The sequence below is a fragment of the Colobus angolensis genome, unplaced genomic scaffold, assembly GCF_000951035.1.
Source record: "Colobus angolensis palliatus isolate OR3802 unplaced genomic scaffold, Cang.pa_1.0 Scaffold10, whole genome shotgun sequence".
NCBI lineage: Eukaryota > Metazoa > Chordata > Mammalia > Primates > Cercopithecidae > Colobus > Colobus angolensis.
In genome coordinates, this window is record NW_012110919.1 from 10,049,773 (window position 1) to 10,075,252 (window position 25,480).

Here is a 25,480-nt window from a genome sequence, read left to right on the forward strand (position 1 = left end):
TTTGAGAAAGAAATACAGTATCAGCCATAAAATTTCATCTGGGGCCCAAATTCCTAGAAAAGTAGTGAGTTAAGTTTTTTTCTTTTTTTTTTTTTTGAGATGGAGTCTTGTTCTGTCACCCAGGCTGGTGTGCAGTGGTGCAACCATGGTTCACTGCAGACTGGACCTTCCAGGCTTAAGTGATTCTCTCACTTCAGCCTCCCAAGGAGCTGGGACTACAGGGATGCACCACTTCACCCAGTTAATTTTTTTTTTCTAAATGTGTAGAGACAAGGTCTTGCTATGTTGCTCAGGCTGATCTTGAACTCCTGGGCTCAAGTGATCTGCCTGCCTTGGCCTCCCAAAGTGCTAGGATTACAGTTGTGAGCCACTGTGCCCAGTCTTAAATTTAAGTTTTTTTTTTTTTCTTTATTGGAGGCATTGGAGATGAGGTCTTGCTCTGTCACCTAGGCTGGAGTACAGGGGCACAATCTTGGCTCACTGCAACCACCGCCTCCTGGGTTCAAGTGATTCTCATGCCTCAACCTCCTGTGTAGCTGGGATCAGAGGTGTGAACCACCTCACCCGGTTAATTTTTGTTATTTTTGATAGAGACAGGTTTCGTTATGTTGGCCAGGCTTTCGCATTTATTAAGTTGGCCTCAAGTGATCCACCCACCTTGGCCTCCCAAAGTGCTGGGATTACAGGCGTGAGCCACCTCACCTGGCCAAATTAAACTCTATTTTTTTTTCTTTTTGTTTGTTTGTTTTTGAGACAGAGTCTTACTCTGTCGCCCAGGCTGGAGTGCAGTGGTGTGGTCTTGGCTCACTACAACCTCTGCCTCCCGGGTTCAGGTGATTCTCCTACCTCAACCTCTTGAGTAGCTGGCATTACAGGCACCTGCCACCACGTCTGGCTGATTTTTGTATTTTTAGTAGAGACAGGGCTTCGCCATGTTGGACAGGCTGGTCTTGAACTCCTGACCTCAGGTGATTCGCCTGCCTTGGCCTCCCAAAGTGCTGGGATTGCAGGCATGAGCCACTGCGCCTGGCCATAATTAAGTTTTACAATGTCTTAATCTATGAAGAAGAAGAAGAATAGTACTTGACCTACTTATTTCACAAAATTGTTGTGCAGCTCATGTTTAGCTTCAAGAGACAGGAAACTTTTTCACAGCTAAATGTTTACGGCTTGGAACACAGAAGGAACACATATTTACCAAATAAATGGAATCATATAACACATTCAAAAGGCTTTGGTAAATGGCAAAGTGTTATGCAAACATTAGTCACTACCATTACTCGTTATCATTTTTAACTGGTCTACTCTATTGGTGCCGCTTGTGCCTTTCATAAACTATGTCACTGCCAACACACTTCCGGTTAATTGTACCAGAAACTGCAGACTTCCTGTTGGAAGAGTCCTCATATTTCCTGATAAAGGCAGAAAAGGGCTGCCAACTTGCTGAAGAGAGAAGGAACATTTGTCATTAGCGCACCTAGGTGTCAAAAGGCTGCTTGTAGAGCTTAGAAACAGTTCCATGAAATAATGTTAATCGCCCCTTTGCAATTTAATTTGCCTATTTTCTCTCAATCCTTGTCACATATATTGCAAAGGCTCATTTGGTTTTTCTGAACCTGAATTACTATGAAACCCAAACAAATAAGGGTACATAAGGATAGACTTGCAACTGAGATATTACTAAGAATTTAATGTTCACTTCTTTGATGGTGAAGTCAACACACATTTGAAGGTATATAATTTTATCTTCAGTTCAGGTCTCTCTCTCAGCTCTGGAAATGTTTTCTTAAAATGCAATGCACGTCTCGCTTTCGTTACCATCTTGTACCTTGGGTTACCATGACTTCAGCTCAGAAAATACAACACAATTGCATTCAAATCTAATCACAAAATGAAAAGAATATAACCAATGCCCAAAGTTTTCCTCCTAAAGGTGGACTTCCTTTTTGCTCAATTGCTAGCAATCCAGTAATTTACAATAAATTATCTCTCCTTCATTATGGCTTGTCCTCTTTCCTGGAGCATTCTCAAAAATTGCTATAACATCTTCCATCAAAAGCAAACAAACTCCTTCCCTTGCCCCAACATCACCCTCAGTTTCCTGCTTAATTACTCTAATCTTTAAGCAAAACTCCTTGAGAAGGGTCTAGATGGTCTCCACTTTCTCTTTTCCTGTCCTCATCTGAGCCCACTCTACTGAAACAATTTTCTATTTTCCTTGACCTATGTGACACCCTTGATCACTCCTCCATTCCTCAGCCTCTTTGGCTGCTTCCTGTTATCTGAACATCCCTGGAGTGTTAGTCCTCAATCTTCCCTTCCTTCTTGGCTATACTAGGTGGTCTCTTCCGGCTGTGATTCCCAAATTCGTACCTCCAGCCCAGACTTCTTCCCTAAATTCAAGACTCGGACACCCAGCTGCCTGCTTGATGCTTCTCCTTTCGCATTTATTAAGTCAGCTCAACTTTAAATTAAATGCCAGAGACCAAGCTCCTGATGACCTCACCTCCCTATAAGCTTCCTTATTTCAGCAAATTGCAGCCCTTTTTTTCCAGTTCCTCAGGTTCATAATGCTGGAGCTCTCCTTTCTCTTATATCCCACATTCAATCCAGCAGCAAAGCCTATTGAATCTACTTCTAAAATCTTCTCACCATCCTGTCACTACTTGCTCCAAGCTACTCCCTTTTCTCATTTGATTGATTTCATTGGCTTCTTACCGGTCTCACTGCTGTCATCCTTGCCCCCTAAGTATCTCTTCTCAGTATGAGAGCCAAAATGACCCATCTAAAATGAAAGCCAGGTCATTCCACTCAGCTCCATTCAACACAGAAGATAATTCAAAGTCCTAACAATGACCTGCAAGGTTCTCCATTCTCTGGTACCCACACTGTTCTACCTCCCTACACTCCTTTCTTACCCATTTTCCTCTTGCTCTCTGGGTTCTTGACACCAAAGCACATTCTTGCTTCATAGCCTCTGCATTTGTTTCTCTTTCTGCCTGACATGTTCTCCCTCCGGCTACTATAGGCCTAGCTAGCTCCCTCACTTCCTTCAAGTTCTATTCTAATGTCACTTTTTCAGAGAAGCCTCCCCTAGGCACCCTAGCATATTACATCCAAATTAAGTCTGTGCTTTTCACTCTGTAAAATAATTATTCTTTCAAGCAGAAATTATTTCTTTATTTATTTGTTCGTTTTTGAGACAGGGTCTCACTGTCACCCATGGAGTGCAATGGCACGATCTTGACTCACTGCAACCTCCACCTGCTGGGTTCAAATGATTCTTGTGCCTCAGCCTCCCAAGTAGCTGGGATTACAGGTGTGCACCACCACATCTGGCTAATTTTTGTATTTTCAGTAGAGATGGGGTTTCACCATGTTGGCCAGGTCTCAGACTCCTGGCCTCATGGGATCCTCTCGCCTCGGCCTCCCAAAATACTGGGTTTACAGGTGTGAGCCACCACACTTGGCCTCAAGCAGAAATTTAAAATGTAAAAAATGTTTGGCGCATAAGAACCTCTCTCCATCACCCTGACATTCAGCAAAAGTAGTTACTGGTCATCTACTGCGTGCAAGGCCTAGGTCACAAAGTGAGTATGGATCAGTCTTGCTTTTAATCAACGTTGGTGGAATGAAAATTGCTTTTTCCACGGACAGAACCAGTAGTAAACTGGGACTGACAGCTGATGGTAGGTCTCAGAACAGAGCAAGTAGATGACAGCTCCATCAACTCGATAACCCCTATTAAGCTCTGGAAACCTTCTGGGAGTCTGCTGATATTATATAGCTAGTCTAATAAAGAAACTTATGAATAGAGCCCTCCAGTCAGATTCTACCAGAGATGAAATTTTCTGCCGTGTTCTAGCCCTGAAAACAAAGAAAAAAAGACTTTTTCTCTGTTTCTCCCTTATGTTTGTCATAATACTTTCAACACTTCAGGGTATTCAGAAATTGACCAGAAAGAAACCAACAAGAAATATGAAAGTTTCAGAGTGAAAGCTAAAGGAATAATGAAGTGCATTCCTTCTTCTGGATGATAGTGCTTCTAAAAGAAAATGAAAACAAACTTGAAGAGCAAACAAAACAGCTTCAAAGGCAGAAGAAAAAAGGGCGTCCCAACAAAGGAAGCCTTGGCCAATAGCCAGCAAACTTAGTGGCTCCTTGAGCAGAGTCTGGCATGAAATGAGACCTGTCAAAGGATGCTGTCAAACAAATGCAGTGCAGTTAAGGGGTAATGCACCAAACACCTCATATGCATATTTTCTTTCAGCAGTGACAGCCCCACAGTTGCTTCTTCCATGGGCATTAACTGAACCCTGCCCAGAAAATCAGAAAATTAGAGCCTTTTGTTTCTCATGAGTTACCCAGAGGCCGTAGGCCAGCATCTGATTACCTCTTCCTTCCTACCTTTGGAGACAGAGGAACACTCCCACTCCTCCTTCTCACCTCTTGAGTGAGTTTTGAGATACATACTCAGTCCTGTAACAACTGCATGTGATTTAGATTCTTCTCTGCAACCACACTGCCAGCTTCTCAAGTTCCCTGTCTGTGTCTATTTATTTCTAGTTCTAAAGTGTGAAAGTTATGCATGCACCCCACTGACCCTTTTTATAAAGGGTCTCAGCTGAACTATTTCATTTGCAGGAAACGCTGGAGTCAAGAAAATGCTGCTTCCTGCCATTTCTCCATCTTTCTGAAAGGCAGTCCTTCCAAAACTTCATGATTGTGACCTTCCCCTGTGCCTATGGGGGAAGATTTTTGGACAGATCAGTTATCACCTGCTGGGAAGGAAAAGCCAGTCCAACAGTTGTTTCTCTAACAACATCTGCATGTGTGACCCATGATTGCTGGAGTCAGCATTAATCAACCTACCAAGAGTGGGAGGAAGTAAACAACACATTTGGTTCCATCTAAGTCCACTGGCACGATATAAATTCTAACACCGTCTTCCCAAGTTTAACTTTCCCTCCCTTCCCTTTCCCATTCCTCTCCAGTCTCCCTCGCTCCCTCCTTCCTTCCTTCCTCCCTTCCTCCCCTTCCTCCCTCCCTCCTTCCTCCCTCCCTTCCTCCTTTCCTCCCTTCCTCTCTTCCTCCCTCCCTCTTTCCCTTCCTTCCTTAACTCTAATTCTGGGACTGATATCACATAAAAGAAATCCTCAGCTACTAAAGTAGGAGAGTAGGAGAGAACTATAGGCTTATGTTATTCCTGTTATTCATTTGTAGAGATAATATATAACCTGTATTCCCTAATATGACAGTTGTAGCCCTAAATGGCATTACACAATTGTTTATGAAATCTCCTTACAAGAAAAAAATAGAGCAGAGAAAAAAAATGAGCACTGCCTGTACAATCCAGCTCTCATTGTGCAGCTCCCCAGGTTCTAGGGATGTTGCAAGGAATTTAAGTCAATTGGGATCATGCTGTTTATAGCAATATGGGCTGTTTTACTTGTTATCCCTCAAAGTCTGGATGCTCTCAAATATTTTTCAGGACCACTAAAAAGCAGAACATTAATAACTAATTCAGAAAAGCAGTGATCAACTTTTTATCATAACATGAATGGCGGAAAAAAACTAGATTTTGCAAAGTAATGTTGTTCTTTGTAACATCTCTTTATAATATACATTATATCCCTTTCTTGCAAACTGAGGTTGTCAATTCCGTACTTAAATTCATTTATTAACTGGAGGCCAAATGTTTGTTTCCTGCTTCTGATAGAAAAGATGTATTGGGCAGAGTCATTTATTCAATGACGTTTATTGAGACCCCAGCATTTCTTCATTTTATCCTTGTGAAAAATATGAAAAAACAAGGTGCAGTTGAACAGTCCTCTTGAACGATGCCAAGCTAAGAGGTCTCTAGTAGAAAGTGACAGTTTTTTTTTTCAGTTCTACTTTATTCAACACTTCACTCAATACATTGATGGATGACTTCAAAGGTTTGTTGTTTTGAGGTAAGCTTCTTAAAATGAGCACATTACATAATTGAAAAGGATCACTGATATACTGAGTGGCAACTAAGTCTTAGAAAGGTCTTGATAGACTAGGATTATTGAATGAGTAACTTGATAAAACTGCTTTATCTGGAAAAGGATAATGTAAATCCAGTGCTGCTGAGAAAGGAGGTGTAGTTCATGGCTATTGATAAAGGCTGGGAAATTTTCATGAAGAAAAGCTCAGTAAGAATGAATGATATGTCAATGTTGATCTGCCCAGAGCTGGGGAACCAGGATGCTATACGGCCCACATCCCCCTTATCACATGGGATTGGCAAAGAGCTGGAGACATTTAACATAGTGAGGGGAAGATATCAAATTGTCTTCAGTCTTAAAAAACTCTTCCCAGTAAAAGGGAGCAGATGTATTCTTAGTTGTTTCAGAAGATATCATGAACTATGTAGGAGTTATAGGGAGGCTTATTTCAATTCAATTCAATATAAGGCAAAAGTTATATCAACCAGACCTTTTCCAATCATGGGGCTGCCTCACAAAGAGCAGGCCAGCTTTCCAGTGACAAGTTTAGGCAGAAACTTGTGGCTGTCTGTAAGGATGTATTAGAATGGATGCCTGCATCAATTAAGAGACTACATATATTTTCTGGCCCCTTCTCATCCTAAAAGTCTCTGCTTTTCTTTAACAGTACAGTTGGTTATCTGTATTCTCAGTTCTGCATTCTTCTGACTGCACAGAAGAATCTTCTAGCTATTAATGCATATAGAGAAAAGCAAGTTATCACAAATTTTGTGATCCTGCATTCAAACCTCATTAAAATAGAGGCTCATACAGCAAGGAGGTCACATCATTTCACAATGGTTTACATGAAGCAATTGTTTACTATCTCTGATTTGTAAAGAACAAAAAATTGGATGTCAGGAGCAAAGGATTTTCTTCAAATACAATGTTTATCCATGCTACTTTAGAGGTTTAATTCTCTACTGAAGTTGCATTTACATAAGGTATTAGATATTCTTAATAGGATTTTTCGAGGAGCTCAAAACATTGCATTGGAGGCTTTGGGGCTTTGGAATTTCTAGAATGTGTCATGTCTGCTAGTTCCCAGTTTGCAGAGACAATATGGGGTGTTCATCAACACTGTGGTTCATGTGATGGCTGTGAAGCTAGGCTGCTTGCATTGGAATCCTGGTTCTATACCTTGCAATTTTTGTGGCTGTGGGCAAGCCACATAAATGCTCCATGCCTCAATTTCCTCCTTATAAAGTTGTACTAATCAGTACTGGCTCTGACGATGATGACGATGAACCACCAGGTCTAAGCTAGACAGATGATCATCTATTGTTCCAGGCAGTATATTTCTCTAAAAACTGGAGACCATCCCAATTTGTGTCCAATCTGATATGTTGTAGAGCCCTGTGGTTTTATGATGCCTATAGCCTTATGTAAAGTAATTTGGTCAACAGAATTTACAGTGTTTATTTTAGAGGAATTAAAAAATGACTGCGGAAGAATCAGGCATTGCCCCCACATAGCCAACATACACTTTACCAAAAAAGCAGCAAACATTTAAAAATGAAATATAATGAAATATTTTGAAATATACTAACTGATAAACATCCTTTAATTTTTAAAAGTATTTACGTATGGATATCATTCATAATTCCTTTTCCAAAGAGCACCAGTGTTAACTAGGTTATAACATGAGTAGGAGCTTCTTGGACAGTGTTTGCATTCATTCCAAGTCAGTGAAGAGGTATTAGTTTGGGCTTACAAGCTGGAAAACAGAAACAGTTTTGTAAGATGTAGCTAAATATGAGATTTACTTTAAAATGCATTTACGCCCAGATGCAGTTGAGAAAGCATAATGTAGAAGAAAAAGAAGTTATCTCAAAATAACAACAATAATTTCTAAAACAACCCAAATGTATAGTTTCAGAGTTTGTAAAATACTTCGAAAAAATACCATTTTATTTGTACCTCACAACAGTGATGTGAGGTGGGCATTAACCTCACTCTAGGAAGTGAAAACTAAGGCTCTGTGTAGCTAAGAAGCTTGTCCAAGGTTACAGAGGTAATAGATATCAGAGATGGGATTTTTCACTCTGGTCTCAGTTCTTCAAATCTGGCATTCTAACAAAGCTCATCAAATTAAGTATGAACAAATGAAATCAATACTCATCTGATATAGCAATTTTCCATCAGACAGTCTCAGAATTCCAAAGTCAGAGTGGATTTATTCAGCTGCCCATTATTGCTATTTCTGCCGGCTTAGAAACCAGCCCCTCTTCTAGTAGCAATTTGGCCTGGCTGTTTATGGGAGGAGGTGCCTCCTTACTCCTCAGTCCACATGGTTCAGATGGAGCTAAAACCACCCCTGGTGTGGGACCTCTGTCTTGCTAATCAATCTCTCTCTCTCTCTCTCTCTCACACACACACACACACACACACACACACCACACACACACCCACACCCCTTTGTAATTAGCTCAGGGAAGGACACTTGATCCAAATGAGGCTCACTTGAAGTGATGGAATGCAATACTGAGACTTTTTCTTTTTTGAGACAGTCTCGCTCTGTTTCTCAGGCTGGAGTGCAGTGGTGTGATCTTGCTCACCGTGAAGTCTGCCTCCTGGGTTCAAGCAGTTCTCATGCCTCAGCCTCCCGAATAGCTGGGATTACAGGCACCCGTCACCATGCCCAGCTAATCTTTGTAGTTTTAGTAGATATGGGGTTTTGCCATGTTGCCCAGCCTGGTCTTGAACTCCTGGCCTCAAGTGATCCACCGGCCTCAGCCTCCCAAATTGCTAAGATTACAGGCATGAGCCACCATGCCTGGCCTGGGAGTCTTTTTTTTTTTTTTCTTTTTGACACTGTTGGAAAGATAGGTTCTCTTTCTTGTAACTTCAAGTTAAAGAGCAATTTGGCTTGAAACTCTCCACATGTAGAGGAAGGCCGTTTGGGAAAAGAGCCAACACAGAGAACAGCGGAGCCAAGAGATGGAGAGCCAGAGAGCAATGCAGCAAAACAGCACCTGGATCCAGGACTCCTGCCCTTTTCTGCTTAAGCCATCTTGAGTTGCATTTTTTGTTACTTACACGCATCTGGAGAAGTCCTTGCTGATAAATTACTTTAGGCCTATAGATACAGAATTAACTGAGACGCGGCCACACAAACAGCCCTATTTCCACTAGATATTAAAAAACCTTCTTTTACTTTTTTTACCACTGGAAAAAGAAAGGGAAGAAGGAGAAGGAGAATAAGAATCAGAGAATTCTCCTACCCTTGAAAATTTAGCAAGGGCAGATTATAACAGCAAAAACTGACGTGTGGACCCAAGAACTGGACTGCATGTAATAAGAAACATTCTGAAAATTTAACAAGTGGAAAAATAACCTGCTGGGCCTCTTTGTGAACAAGCTGCTCAATGTCGACAAGCCTAAGGCACCACTAAGTATCACAAGGTCAATCCCACTGAAATAGGGTTTTTATATACTGTCAGACTTTTTGTTTAGTTTTTTTGAAAATAGAATATTTTCTATTGATATCTTCTTTTTCTTTTTTAAAAAATCCATGGTCTGGTTTTAATTGGAAACAGTACCCTTGGTTAAGCACCAGCACATGGAGACAAGGTGGAGACATTGGAGCTTCTCTAGCAAAATGACTGGAGGTGTTTAGGGCTGACAGGGGTCTATGAGAATCAACTCTGGCTAATTTGCCTTCTTGATGAACTTGACAGGGAAGAAAATAATCTAGACCTGTAAGATGAGTATCAAAGCCAGAAAAAGAATCCATCTGAGTGATTCTCCCACTTCTTCCAATTATTTTTTTTAACACTGAAGTACAGTACACACAAGACACCAATCATACTGACATTAGTGTGGCCTAAAAGACACTAATCATACTGGAATTTCTAATCCCAAAGTTGTCTCAGACAGAGCAGGGTGTATTTGCTAAAAGAAAATTAACTGACCATATTAAAAAAAAAAGGTATACAACACATCAGGTTGAAATTCCAAGTATGGAAGCACTGTTTTCCACTTTTGTGTTGGTCATAGCTGGCTAGTGGTCTAGAGTTCTTGACTTGAAACAGGGCACAGATATCATCAACATTCCAGATGATCTCTGAAGCCGGGGTGTCAGCTTGTCCACTTGACGAGCTGCCAAGTTGGAAGCTCCTGAAGGAAGAGCTTACTGAGTGCATTCTTGACCTTCTTTTTTGGTTATGTATGATCTGTCTGTGCTTAAGTATTAAGAGTTGCTCTTTAGACCTTCATGGAAGGAATGTTGAAATCACAGACAAGCTGAGCCTTTCTGAGTAGTGGCTATGTGATGAAAATCTAAATTAAATACTAGGCATTAACTTATGGACATTAAACACAAAATCTGATGTGACACAGTAATAACTTGTTTAGTTTGGGGAAAAAAAAACACTTTTTTTTCTTTTCTTTGAGACAGAGTCTCCCTCTGTTGCCCAGGCTGGAGTACAGCGGCACCATCTCAGCTCACTGCAACCTCTGCCTCCAGGGTTCAAGTGATTCTCCTGTCTCAGCTCTCCTGTCTCAGCTGGGACTACAGGCATCCACTATCATGCCTGGCTAACTTTTTTTTTTCTTTAATTGCTTTTTGAGTTTGTGGCACTGTGACTAGCCCAAGAATAATGTCTACAGTCTGTCTGTCTGCTCTATACCGTGACTGAAAGTGAACATCATTTCAAAAGTACTCTTAGGAGTACAGCTGTATTAATGACTTAACTATGCAGAGCTTCCAGCTAACTTTTGAATTTTTAGTAGAGATGGGGTTTCGCCATGTTGACCAGGCTGGTTTCAAACTCCTGGCCTCAAGTGATCCGCCCGCCTTGGCCTCCCAAAGTGCTGGGATTACAGGCATGAGCCACCGTACCCAGCCAAAAAAGCCACTTTCTAAAATGCTGTTCCTTTCAACATAGTTGTGCTATTTTCTGAAAACTGATTCCATAAATTCCAATAAAGCCAGAGCAGTAGGTAGAATTTCTAGGAACAATAGGCCTATTCTCTCAGGAAAAGTATATAAAGGAGAAGTTACTGTCCTACTTCTTTCCCAGACATGGCAAAGTGTTTGCCTCATGGCTTTCTGGGATATCCATGCTTTTAAAGCTAACAGTGCTATGCACAATATATTTCAATAAAGTTCCAAATTTCATTTAAAGAAAAAAAAAGCCCTCTGACTTATACTTTATCTAATAGTGTTACAATAACAATGTGTTATTACCATATGATATTTTTTCTTACAATTTTGTAACCTGAATTGGTAGAGAAAGATGGCATCCATCCTCTGCTTTCCTGGCTTTGAGATCATTCTACCCAGATCTCTCTGCATCGTGATACATGTTCCTAGGCAGATGATGTGTTTACACAATTAAAATAATAAAAGAAAAATGCAAATTCCATTCTCAATCTACATGCTAAATATGGGTAACACTGGAACAAAAGATGGTCTTTATAGAATGCTACAACCACCGGAGCACTTGCCCTTCAACTCTTTGTCATCAACTGGCCTACAATGAGTAGAGACCTTTGAATTAGGGACTGACAGGTGATGTGTCTGAACCGATAGTCATATCTGTCTATATAGTGCTTTACAGTTTAGTATATGCTTTCATATAAATTATCTGATACATACAGCCTGAGAAGCAGACATCATCCACATTTTAAAGACAAAAAAATTGAAATTCAGAGTCACCACACAACTTGGTCCAGGTCACACAGCCAGAAAGAAACCAAATCAGAATTCCAACTGAAGAAGCCACGAAGGAAACAGCATCGACTATTTGAAGAAACATCACAAGCAAGAACTTGTTTGTAGACAGAGTTAACCCCACACCTACCTACAAAGCTTTTCACAAACATGGGAGACAGGCAGCGTTCTGACACACTGTACAGGGTCTCTGCTGAAGGATCAACAAATAACCAGTGTAGTTTTGCATTTAAAGATTTCATGGTGTTAACCATGAGCTGATTCAATCAGTTTCCATTAAACTACTGTGATTTTATCCTCTGCTTGCTGTGCCTACACAAATGGAATCTATTACAGCACATGGGAAATAAGAATTTGCTGAACTGTTTTAAAAATATTTTATATCATTTTAATACAGAGGAAGGCACAGGGCATTAGGGACTACAGAGGAACAAGGATAGGGTTAGGCAGGCCAGGGCTTGAGTCCCAGCTCTGCCATTTACCAGCTGTGAGGCCAAGCACTCACCCTGCTTGGCACATGTACACATAGGCTCTTGTGAGGATTAAATAAGATACTGCATGTGCAATCCCAGGCATGAACCTGGTCACAGCAGTGCTTCTGTATGGCTCAGCTTCTGCTTCCTTTCCTTTAATAATATCAAAACAACAAACATTGGAAGAACGAAAATGTAATATACAAAATGCTTTCAAATAGAGAAGTAATTGATCTAGTTGTGCTTATTAATACTATTTAGATGGAGAAATATTAAGCTTGCAACTGAATTAATTTTCTAATAATTTAGGCAAAGTTTTTAGTGCCCCAGGTAATACTGTTTTTTTGTAATCTTAGACAAGAGCATTCAGAACATAAAGACTTTAAATTATACACTATTCTCACTAATATTTAAGCTAAAGTTTATGCAAATATATGCATTTCTTTTGCTGTTGAGAAGCCTTTGTTTTGTGAAAATACAAGTACTATTTCATTTTTTCATATGTATTTCTGTAAATGGAAGCCTTCTATAAATGGCTTAACTTGCAGCATTTGGAAACTTTTTTTTTTTTTTTGCCTGAGTTTGGAGAATGTGGACTTAACCTTATTCATTCCATCACTCTCTTATTGTTCATTTTAAGTGTACTTAGACTTCTAAATATCATTCAAGAAAACTTCTGAAGATTGCTATTAGGTCTTAAATACTGAAAATATTTTCCTCCTTTGGATATATTTTCCATTTACTATCTCATTTCCATATAACTCAGAATTAAAAGCTGATCTGCCATGTGCTGTATGCACATTAATAGTGTGTTGGACACCTTGTTTGTGCTAAAACGAGATAACAGATGTCAAAGTACTTTGAGAATTTAAAATTACTACGCACATTAAGGTATAACTATACAAATGTGAATGCAACATTTATTTATTAGGGGTATGGAAATGGAGGAGTGTTTCAGAACTTTTGGGCTAATGAGTCCAGTTTAGAATTACAGACTGGAGAAGCTATGTCTTCAACATGATAGGAAACCCATCATTCAGATGTATTTCTATCATTACATTCAGTTCATGCTGAACTCAATTTCGTTTCTTGCATATTCATTTAAAATAATTTGATGCCAGAGTATTGCTTATATAAGGATAATAGCAAACAATACTCACAATATTTGCAAAACCTCTGTATTCCAAGACAGGTATTTTCAATATTGTTTCAAGTTGAAAACAATCAATGAAACACCATTCTAGTGTTTTATTTTAAATATCTGCCAACAAATTTGACAGGTAAAATGGACATTAAATTTATCTCAATTTAACTTTAAGCATTGGTTTTCCAAGTTAAGCAAAGCACTTCCAAACATCTGGTAAGCAGACCTCAAGAAGGCAAAACTCCTGTGAATTACTGCAGCCACCAAGAACTTAAGGTTTCTGGCCTAGGGCTAGAATTCCAAATCACTCTAGTGGTAGCTCAGTTAAACTTGAAGCAGAGGGGTTTCTAAGAACATAAATCTGTCCTGGTGATTTTCTCTCAACTGCATTCTTCTTTCTTTGAGTAGGTAAAAAAAGAAAGCCTGAACGTGGACTTTTCCATTTTAGTGGGAAACAGACGGGTTAGGCAAGCATTAACCAAGCTACAGTAAAGCTTCTTGGGAGAAACCCCTTGGGAAAGAACTGTAGGAATGGAGCTCCAGGTTGGAAGGAGGTATAACTGGCTGCTTGCTTGCAAGAATTTTAATTGCTAATTCAAGTCTTTAGGAAGGCCCAACTTGATTGCCTAAACACAAAACTTTAGGGGAAAAAGTATGGTCTAGAGAGATATGACAGGTTTTTTAAAAAGTAAATAAATTTCAAAAAGTATTACAGCAAATGACCAAAAATAAGATAGAATAATATTTAAAAAAAAATCAGATGAGTGGTTGACTGGTGGAAAAGTCACATAAATTGAATTGGTCAATAACAAAATGACAGAGTATTTCATATTTCGACAGGTTAAAGCACTATTTTTTAAGAGGTATGCATTCATTGCTCCATGGGTTTTGGCCTTGCCAGACTAGTGATCATGCTCAAAACTGCAATTAACATCACCCAAAGAGTTGCAGTCCCAGAATCCCTTTTTCTTATTGATCAGATTCATGTGGTGTCATCTCCTATTTTCTCTGCAGCAGAAGTGCTGTATTGAACAGCAGGCTTTTAGAAAGCTTCTAATAAGCTCCCGGCTGCTGATGGAGCCTGTGTCTCTAGCAGTCACTCGATTATCGTTAGTACTCCATGTGAGGGGAATGCATGCGTGCACAGGTGCTGTCGTTCACCACGTCCCATCAGCCTGCTTATCTCACTCTGCTTTCTGCTTTTGGGCTTTTCTCACCTGGCCAGATAAAAGCCCATTCCATTTTCCCAAGGCTAAGACATTTCTCGTAAGGGATGCCTTTCTGATTGGAGTGACTCGTTAAGAGATTTGTGCTATTTGATACTACTGCCCCTGCTTGCGAACCTCAGGCAGCATGTAAGGGTGCAGTCTTGCTAGGTCACCTCTGAGTGTTTATACATAGGTGGAAGGGTAAGTCCTCTTAAATAAAACTCCTGCAGTATATGGAGAATTTTCATAAATTATGCAAGCAGCTGAGAGAGTTATACTGAGTTGACACAGTCAATAATAGCTAATGATCATTAAAGAACTATCCTCCCTTACCCAGGGAAGAAATGGGCTCAGAAAAGACCCAGTTCATATTAATACATAAAGACCACATGGCTCAAAGTTAAAACAAACCACATCTCTGAAATGTTGTCATTAAGGAAATTTAACCACATACGTGATTCGAAAATATAATAAGTAACAGGAAATAAACGAAAAGTTTGGGGGGATAAAAGCTTTCAGAGGCCCTATTTAAAAGAGCATCAGTGAAAACAGTAATAAAAATTAAAAGACAATACCTAGCAACAGAGAAAGAGAAAATTATTCTTATCTTGTTTCTCCTGTATTTTCCATCCCCTTTCAATAAAAGATTCTCCATAATCCCAGCATTGCCATTTCCTGCACAAATAACCCAGAGGACATTTCAAAATTAAAGGAGCTGAAAGAAGACACAGTATCCCAGGCCTTCTCTCCCCAAGGCAACTGCAGGCAGAATAGCCATGGTTTCCAGAACATTCTCTTCACATTTGTCTCTCGTGAGCTGCAGCATACAATGTTTACCAGTGGCTTTAAAAATAAAATCTCACTAAACAGTTGAGAAAAATATTTAACAACCAAGGCAAAGCAATTACAGTCAAATTTCCACCTCAAGATTCCCATCTTAGGTGTGGGAGGCAGAGAGAAGACTCCTGCACATCAGTCTGAACCTAGAATGAGGATGAAAAGAGTTGATTCTGCCGATAGTTGGCAACAAATCCATATTTTTGCATCTCAGGGCAAAATGCGGAGCTACCCGCCCACCTGAATGTGCATTAAGAACAGCGCCACTGTTCGGTTAAGGCTGACTCAAGTTTCTAAGCAGCAATCCGAGGACAGGCTAGACATGAACATCCATACCAAAAACATGGAAAGGTCCGAATGTGACAGATCTCCCTTTTCAATTATTTGTGCCAGAAAGCATCACCATTTTTCAACTATTCAAGGTGACAATATGAGACAAAGCAACTAGTCCCAGTAGAGCATTTCTGTATGAATGTATAGCTTTGGGAGGAAATTAACCGCATCACACAGGGTTAATCCTTCCCCCCAAACTTCTGCCCCATTATCCAACCAATTTACATTTTGTATTCTAAACTTTTATTACTCATTTTCATTATGATTTCACTTTGACACAATATTATTCCCTGGGCAAGACTTTCTGGGTGCAATGAGATCAGACATAATTTCTTCAGCAGGAATGCCTAACAAGGACATGTGTACACATTCCATTCCCAGACATTTCTGTCTCGGTCAAGTTCAGATGAGCAAGGAATGAAAGGCGGGGCATAAAATGGTATAAATTCTACCTAGGCACGGACAATAAGCATCCATAGGAAGCTACTGTTCCATATTAAAAGGCATTACCTGATATGGTTGAAAAAGACATCACAAAGGCTTATAACACCTTACCTGAGCCATCTGCCTCTCCAGTTTTGATCGGGGAATATCATCAAAGTAGTTTTCATTTCTTCTCCTCCTTGCATCGCCCTGCATGATAATGTGAGGAACGTCTAGGGAGCCACCAGTGGTGTAAGTGCTTTGGCTAAGTGATGGAGACAACTGAGGAGGAGTGTGATTACCACTGGGTTCCTGAATGGAAATACATCATGAAATAAATACCATGTTCCGTGGCTAACCTTTGGTTTCAAAATTGTGAAATACTGACAAGACAAACTGTGGGGGTGGGGAGTCGCTTTTGAAGCAACAGTCAAGGAATGAATGACATTCCACCATTTTATTAATGGCACAATCTAGTCAATACGTTTTTCCCCTAAGTATTTCAGGTCAAAGGTCTGAAATATCAAGAGTCAGGTTCTGTTTTCCTAAAGCAGCACCATGGATGGTCTCAGGAGGGAGGCACACCTATGTTGGGCACCTCTGACACTACTGCTTGTGTTTACAGGAAAGGAACTGGGCCCTCGCGTGGGCAGAGCGTCCTCACCATGGTAGATGCCATGATGAGAAAGCTAAAATGGGACCCAATGGGTCTTGATCCTTCATCAAAGAATGGTCTGACAACAGGGTTGGGAAAAGGACACAGTATGGCAACACAGCATGTCACACGCACAGACTGCAGAGCAGTGCATGCTACGACAGAGGATGCTTTTCCAAGGCAAAGACAACTTCATCCGAGGGAAACAGGTCAGGAGGAAGATAGGGGGCATAGACAGCTCAGCTCTACTGTTTGCAAGTAAAATAGGATTGGGATCATGGTGTTTCTTCAGATCCCTTCTCCCCCAGATATTCTGGACCTTCTGTGATAGATTTAGGTCCTACACTTTTTCTCGGAAATCTCTGTCTTTGATCTTTTTTTGTTCCCCTAAATCTCTTCCAGAGAGCCAGAATGAGAGGTTCAGAAGGGGAAGGAAAAAGAGCAGGGTAAGTAGCAGGAAATTACTTCTCTAAAGAGTTATTTTAGGATGACTACACGGATGGTGCTTATATCTTTCTCTCCTTCCATGTAGCAAAATGAAGGCAAAACAAAAATCACTTTTTTTTTTCTAATTTATTTGACGCTCCTCTTTCTAATGGGTGAAATTTCTATTTGTACTTTTATGACTCCCAAAACTCTCAAGTAGCCTCCAAATATCCCAGTGTACCCTAATGCCCCCAGTAATTAATTCAACTAGTATTCATGTAGTCCCTACCCATCCTATTCCTGTCTCTCTCAGGAGGCTAAGCTCGTCCTCCTGGAGCCAATTCTCTTGTATCCCCTGAAATCCTTGCGCATTTTCTTCTCCTCCAAAGCTGAATCAGACTCCAAATCCTAACAGCTCCTCTCCTGTCCCACCCTCTGTTATCCTGACAGTGGCTCTGTTGTTTGCTGAAGTGTATTGATAAGAGGCAGGCCACTGCATTTCATCACAACAGTTACGTCTGGGTGCCATGCTTGTATTCATCCCTTCAGAAAGGAAATCAGAAACAAGCAAGTGCAGGACAAAATAAAGAGAGCAGAGCGGGCACCCCACAGCTTTCAGGGAGATCTCAGCTTTTTGACGAATTTTAGAAAAGTTCTTATAGGACGCATGAACACTAGTGACTGCCAGCCACTTCTTGCCACTGCCATTTTGCCTGGAAATCATTTCTCTCGCTTTCTCTCTGCCCTTTCCTCCCTCCCTTCCTTCACTTCCCCTTTATTTCTCTCCCTTCTACAGGTTCTCTCTAGTTTCCTACCTCATACTTCCTTTTTTTTTTTTTTTTGAGATGGGAGTTTCGCTCTGTCGCCCAGGCTGGAGTGCAGTGGCATGATCTTGGCTAACTGCAACCTCTGCCTTCTGGGTTCAAGCGATTCTCCTGCCTCAGCCTCCCAAGTAGCTGGGATTACACGTGCGTGCCACCATGCCCAGTTAATTTTTTGTATTTTTAGTAGAGTCGGGTTTCACTGTGTTAGCTAGGATGGTCTCGATCTCCTGACCTCGTGATCTGCCTGCTTTGGCCTCCCAAAGTGCTGGGATTACAGGCATGAGCCACTACGCTGGGCTCCTACCTCATAATTCTAAAATGTAGTTGAAGAAAAGAAATAGCATTTATTAAGTAAGGTTTTAGATTCTCTATTCTGAATTTTTGAAGTGGGTAAAGTTGGACAAATTTTACTTCTTGAAAAACAGAAGACCCTAAGGTTAATTTTAAATTGCTCTTTACTTAACTGTGGTCCTTGATCGATTTTCTTTCTGTGGGTTTGAGGAGTCTGACAGAAAACTCATTTCCGCTCTCCTGGTGTAATGGGGTGTGGGATGGGAGGTGAGGGAGTGGTTCTTTAAAGGTGGTGATTTGTCAGGCTGAATTTCATTATAGATGGATATCTAAATCTCAAAAATATATATTTAACTAATCTAGAGAAACAAATCTTGTTGTTTTGATTGTGTCAAACACAATCAAAAGGGAGACTGATTTTACACAGATACGGTAAGCTACAAAGAAAAGAGCCTGCACTTGCTGATCTATTGCTTCAGTTGTATAAAGTACATGTTTATAAAACCTATAAAACTGCACAAAATAATTCTTTTATTTCCTTACTCTTTTGCCCAGGCAGAGTGCAGTGGTGCAATCTTTGCTCACTGCAACACTCCGCCTTCCGGGTTCAAGCGATTTTCATGCCTCAGCCTCCAGAGTAGCTGGGAGTATAGACCGGCACAACCACACCTGGCTAATTTTTCTGTTTTTAGTAGAGGCAGGGTCTCACCATGTTGGCCAGGCTGGTCTCAAACAAGTAATTCTTAAGGGTAGAGAACCAAATAAATGTGCTTGGCACTTACCCTGAGGGTGATGGACCGAGGGGGCTTCTGTGGGGGATCGTCGTGCAGCCTGTCTCCCAGAGATGCCAAAATACGTTTCCTGTGGCCAATCAAATTGATTTTTAAAACCTGAAACAACATATATTTGGGTTAAATATTTCATTGGAGAACAAATAATTTTTCTGTCCTAAAACATGTGGGGTGAAAAGAGATTTGTGCAGTTACCCCTGCACCATGAGATGTGGTGTGACATCAGTGTGACTGTTGAAGTCAAGAAAGATTGCAGTAGCATCTGGGAAGCCTGGAGTGGCGAAGTAGTAGGGGCAGAAAGAGAAGGGAGGATGGTTCTCCTTCTACTCATGCTGCCTGAGAGTCTCATTCCCAATGCAGCAGCCTCAAGACCTTGCCAGAATAGAATCCAGCTCTTCTCATAAGCAGCTGAAAACTCACAGGATAAAATCTGAGTCCGGACTTGGCTTCGGGATAATAGGGACAGGCTGCCCTCTGTCTCTTTCCCTCCATCCAGGATATGCAGTCACGCCAGCCTCCTCTAGGTATTGGAAGCTCCACATTACTTCTCACCTTGGGGCCTCTACCTCTGCTCAATCACCTGCCTGGAACGCTCCCTCTCCCCTCTGAGATTTTCAAATAACCAGGGAATTCTCATGGTTCTGGACACTGTTGTGGTGCTGTCTCCTCGGAAAGGTCTTCCCCCACCTCCTTATTGAGGGAGCCATGTCCTCAACCCCTGACACACTCTCCATGATGATCCTCATTTTATCATGCTCTGAAAGCACTTTCTTTACAGGCTTAGTGTTTGTGTTTTGTTCCACCCTCTCCAGGTAAGCTCCCTGAGAGCAGGGCACTGGCATATGTTGATCACTATTATTTCCCCAAAGCATAAAAGGATGACTAAAAAAAAATAAGGGATTAATGAATATGAAAGAATGAATGGTAATAGAGAGCTGCAAAATTAGAATCATCTTGCATAAGGATACGGTTAGAATGAAGGACTGCCTATTGGGGTAGTCTCAGAGCCTCCCCAGGATGGTATTTTGAATCTGATCTTGCTGCAAAGGGCACATGGTAGAAGAGCTCTCAAAGGGAACTGAGAATTGCAGCACCTCAATCCTCAGCCCCATTCCTGGTGCTTTACCAGGGGCACACCCTTTTCAATCTTCCCAACTTCTCTATCTGGAAGGAGTTCTCACTTGACAGATGAAGAAACTGTGGTTCGGAGTGGTTAAGTCACCTACCCAAAAGCCAGCATGTGGTGGCTCTGGGATTTGAATCAGATTTGCCTGATTCCAAAGCATGTTTTACTCCAAAGTATACATCACAAAAGTTGGGCATTTCTCCAAATATTACCAACTTCTTAAAAATATATTGTATATTTAATCCATTCATAAAAATGTGTTTACCTCTTCCCTACCCATGTGTAGTCCCAAGATATAATAATCTTGTTGGGTAAGTAGTTTCCAAAGTCGTTACCGCATGTGTAAATTTTTTTCTTCTCTTTTCAAGTTTTAAGATACAAGGTGGGGAGAGCATTTCTTTGGCAGGCATCCCATGCTACCTTGAATTTTTTTAAAATTTCAACTTTTATTTTAGATGTAGGTGGTATATGTGCAGGTTTGTTACATGGGCACACTGAGTGATGCTGAGGTCTGGGGTATGAATGATCCCGTCACCAGGTGGTATGCATAATACCCAAGTAGGTAGTTTTTCAGCCCTTGTCCCCTTCCTCCCTCCCCTCCTTTGTCATCCCCAGTGTCCACTGTTGCCATCTTTATGCCCATGAGTACTCAATGTTTAGCTCCCACTTATAAGTGCGAACATGCAATATTTGGTTTTCTGTTTCTGCATTAATTAACTTAAGGGTAATGGCCTTCAGCTGCATCCATGCTGCTGTAAAGGACATGATTTAGTTTTTTTATGTCTGTGTAGTATTTCATCTACCTTGACTTTTTATTTGCCTATTTGTTGGTTAACTTATGGGCCTTTCGGCCTAAACTGATGTATATTTTAAACTCACACTATGCCCTATTCCTTTGACAGTCACCCTCTGACCGTGCCTGTTGATGATGAGGAGGGTAAATGTTAGCCAAGGTGAATGTCCCCATGCACCACATCCCTATGATTTTATAAAACCTTCATCTCCCCTGGCTGATGAATCCTAATCTTTGTAAGTTTGTTTTCATAAAGCAGCTCCTCTTTTCCGTAAATCATTTCAGTTGACATCCTCTGGACTTTCCCCTACCCTATTATAGCTGCTTAAGGTTTGCTGAAAAAATGGCTCACAATATTGCAGGTATAAGTGAACCATGGCTTCACATTTATGCAGGATACTGTTTTCTGCTTTCAATACCCCTTTAAAATGTCCTTCCTAAGCACATGTGATTTCTAGCTAGCCTTTTAGCTGCAGTAGGAATAACTAGGGACAGAAGTATACACTGACTATAAAATCCCTTAATTTTGTTATAGCTGGTAGTTCAAAGCCCTTTAATCTAGGAGGGATGATTTGAATTATTTTTCCCTAAATTCCTTATCTTACAGTTGTCCAGGCAGAAGCCCATCTGGCATCCTTCTGCCCACTCACACAGCCCTGTGTTAGCTTTCTGCATTTATATTAACCAGTTTGGCATTTCACTACCTGGAAGAGCTTAGTGGTTTTTGCAAATCTGGAAATTTCAGCATGTATTCCTTTCAGATGATTTATAAATATGCTAACTAAGTGTGGCCCTACTGCTGATTACTTGCAGACAGCATTGTTTATACAATCCATAGAAATGCCCTTACATTCTTGTATTGTTTCTTTTTTAAAGCATCGAGATCAAATAATTGCTCCATCTCAGAAAAAATACGATAACCTTTCCAAAGGTATTTTGCAAGTCTAAACACAGTATATTTTCTAATTCTCTTTTATTCTCATTCTCAATTACTTTGCCAAAAGCTTCTATTGGATATAAATTCCTCCCACAAAATCTTTCTCCCAGCAGATAGCTGGACCTCATGCTGATGGTACTACCTTGCCCCTTCCCTGAGTCCTGCTAAAAATGTCTTTATAACAAAGACATTCATTTAATTATTATTATTTACAAAACTGACATTAAATAACATATAACTGTGGTACAATTGAGCTGATGTAATCTCCACTATTGCTTTTGGTTTACTCTCCCACAACTTAATTTTGGGCAGGTTACCTGACTCCTCTGATCTCAGGTTTTCTCACATATAAAGTGAAGAAGTTAATGACAATTTCAAATGTTGTTGGGAAGATGAAGAGTAAATTGTGAGAATAATCAGCATACTGCCTGACACATAGAAGTCGCAACTTTCACAGTGTGCTTATTCCAGTGAATGGGTTCTGAGGGTGCACAGGAATCCTGGCCCAGAAGAACAAGGACTTGGTCATTGCCATAAAGTCAATCATGTTAAAGAAATATACTGGAGCTTTGGATGAAGAGATGTGGCTAACTTTGGGAAAGCCTTCAATGAAGTAACTTATCCTAGTAGGAACGTGGCTGATTTCTAGCTATTAGTCTGAGGCCAGACCCAATTTAAAAGAATATGCTCTTCTCCCATCCACATTGCTTAATCTTCAATAGGAGGTAAGCTGAGGCACTCCTCTGCACTGAATCTCCATTGCTGTCTCCTCCTTAGAGCTACCCAGATGATGGATGGATGGATGGATACATAGATAGGAAACAAATCAACACAGGATGGTTAGTACTATCAAGATCACCTGGATAACTCTCCTTTTTATTAGAAATGAGCTCCCATCACTGAAGATACTGATGGTAACTTCCATTTATTGAACATTTTCTATACTCTAGTTCTATGTTCTAGTTGTGTAGAAACCGTACCAAGTGGTTATACACGTATATAAATATCTCTTGTAATCCTTACAATAGCATACAATAAAACCATTCTCATTTTAGAGATGCAAAATCTGAGATTATGAAATGCTAAGGAACTTCCCCAAGGTCACACCGCTAAGAGGCACATGGCTAGGATGTGCCCCTGATTCTTAACCTGCCCTTCACCACTCTCCTTGCTCTTCTTCTTGCTGTTAACCTCTACACCTTTTGACCTTTAGTTACACTATTGGTTATGTCATCATGAGGCTTAAGACGTTGCTTCTTTCTTTGAGTTATCATGTTTAAAGCATTTACATAGGGCTTTGAGTATCTGAAAACATTAAAATAATTCACTTTTTAATAAGGCTTATAGCATTGTTAAAGCTACAGGCTACAAGGGCAGGTAACTCACAGTATTCCCTGTGAAACATATATATAGACAGGAAACCCTCATCATCCAAGATTCAATCTGAGCAGGCTCACTGTGGAGTGGTAGACAGGGTGACAGTTGGCTTCAAAATGTCCAAGTTGACAATAATAAATCTAACTGGCAAAACAGTAACAGAGAATATTCCAAAGAAAGATGGTCGCTACGGAAAAGTCAAGTCTGAAGGCTGCTGGGTTTGCCTTCAGTGAGAACAGCTTAATAGCAGACTGTCTTTGCAAGCAGATGGGGTTCCTGAGGTAGTGGAATCCTACAACCCCAGGCATCATGGGTGATAACCAGTGTGAAAACTTTAGTTTTCAAAAAAACCAGAGTAATGGTTACTACAGTAGAGAAGAATTCTGTGTTTTCATTACTGCTTGGGTTAAAGTTATCTGTTCAGACAAAGAACATAATGGGAGTAAAACACAAAATAATGGTAATATATTGGATATTTAGTTATTCTAAGATATTGAAGCAATTCAGTTCAACTCAAAAACAATATTGAATTTCTGCTACCAATTATTTGGAGGATTCCAAGGGGAAAGTCCATGAACAGAGCTTACAATATTGGAGAGATCAGGCACAATTAACTATGTTATCACACATTAACTAAGACAAAATTATTATACACATGAGCATAAGAATGTGGCTCCAACTGCTGAATTCCAATAGGTAAGAAATAAAAGTTGGCCAGGCGCGGCGGCTCATGCCTGTAATTCCAGCACTTTGGGAGGCTGAGATGGCTGGATCACAAGGTCAGGAGATCGAGACCATCCTGGCTAACACAGTGAAACCCCATCTCTATTAAAAATACGAAAAAAAATTAGCCGGACATGGTGTTACATGTCTGTAGTCCCAGCTATTCGGGAGGCTGAGGCAGGAGAATCACTTGAACCCGGGAGGTGGAGGTTGCAGTAAGCTGAGATTGCACCACTGCACTCCAGCCTGGGCGATGGAGCAAGACTCTGTCTCAGAAAAAAAAAAAAAAAAAAAAAAAAAAAATAAAAGTTATTGCATGTGTTCTTAATGGTTTTTATTACAACTATTGTTAAGAGGAATGTGGGTCAAAGGCAAGGAATATTGTTGAAACAACAGGAGTCAGCCACAGGTGGGCATCCGTTCATCACAGCAGTAGCCACCTCCAGGAATTTTCTCCAGTATCACTTAAACAGGATAATTCCAGAAACCCCACTGTGAATCCCAGCAACAGAAGAATAACCATGCTGGATGACAGTCCTATAATATCACGTCACTGCTGTTTATGTTTCTGGGTTTGGCTGTGGGAATTCTGCCGGACAGTATCATGATATGACCCTCATATGGAATAGCTTACTTCAGAATATATGTCATAGCAAAACTGAAAGTCAATGTACTTAAACTTCTTTTTTTCTTTTAAAATTTAATGTGATATAAAATTAAACATGTTTACATTTATATCACATTAAATTTAACATGTTTAATTTAAACATGATGTAAATGAAGTTTTCTTTATCTATTTTAACAAAATTAAATAACATTTTGATTATAATAGTTATACTGCTTTCTCATTTTAGATACTTTATAAAATACAGAAAAACAAGTAAGAGAACAAGTAATCCACAAACTATGTCTAAATAGATATATTTCCTTTCATTTTTTTCTCCCATGATTATGTTTTGTGGTGGTCATATCGTAAGTACTGTTTTCGCCTTTTTTTTCAGTTCTTTAAAGCTAGAGAACTTTTCTACATACACAACTCTCAGTAGACATTTTAACTAACTCCATATTATCACATTATTGTTTCAGAGAAGTATGTCATAATTCATTAAACATTTCCCCTACCGTTGAAAATTTTGGTTTGTGCTTCTTTCTGGATAGCAAACATTCCACATGCATAAATAATTCTATCATCCTACAATTTCCATTCTCACCGCCATGTTTACATAGACACAGCATGGAAAACACTAAAGAAGACTGCAAGAATCACACAAGTCATGCAGAAAAGTCATGTAGCAACAGTCTGTCTCCATGTTCTGCATGAAATCTCAATCCATTTATTGCCGGCTGGACCAATTCCTCCTGGGAAAATCACAAGCCCATATAATGTTCCTCAGTGTCATATTTTGCATTTGTTATGTTTTTGGAGTTCAG

General features: G+C 40.2%; 1 protein-coding gene across 9 annotated transcripts in view; it reads right to left on the reverse strand.

Annotated features, from left to right (window-relative positions):
* ANKS1B (ankyrin repeat and sterile alpha motif domain containing 1B) overlaps positions 1 to 25,480 on the reverse strand; it is a 1,301,363-nt gene that overhangs the window by 80,196 nt on the left and 1,195,687 nt on the right. For 4 of the 9 annotated variants that reach the window (XM_011934483.1, XM_011934476.1, XM_011934469.1 and 1 more), the window contains 2 exons: positions 19,085 to 19,192; positions 16,239 to 16,418 (listed from right to left, as the gene is read on the reverse strand). The exons of 1 other annotated variant lie outside the window; for it this stretch is intronic. In XM_011934483.1, the coding sequence (XP_011789873.1) occupies positions 16,239 to 16,418; positions 19,085 to 19,192 (288 nt within the window). The remainder of the gene's footprint in view (positions 1 to 16,238; positions 16,419 to 19,084; positions 19,193 to 25,480) is intronic. 4 more of the 9 variants (XM_011934518.1, XM_011934527.1, XM_011934508.1 and 1 more) reach the window with 1 other exon arrangement.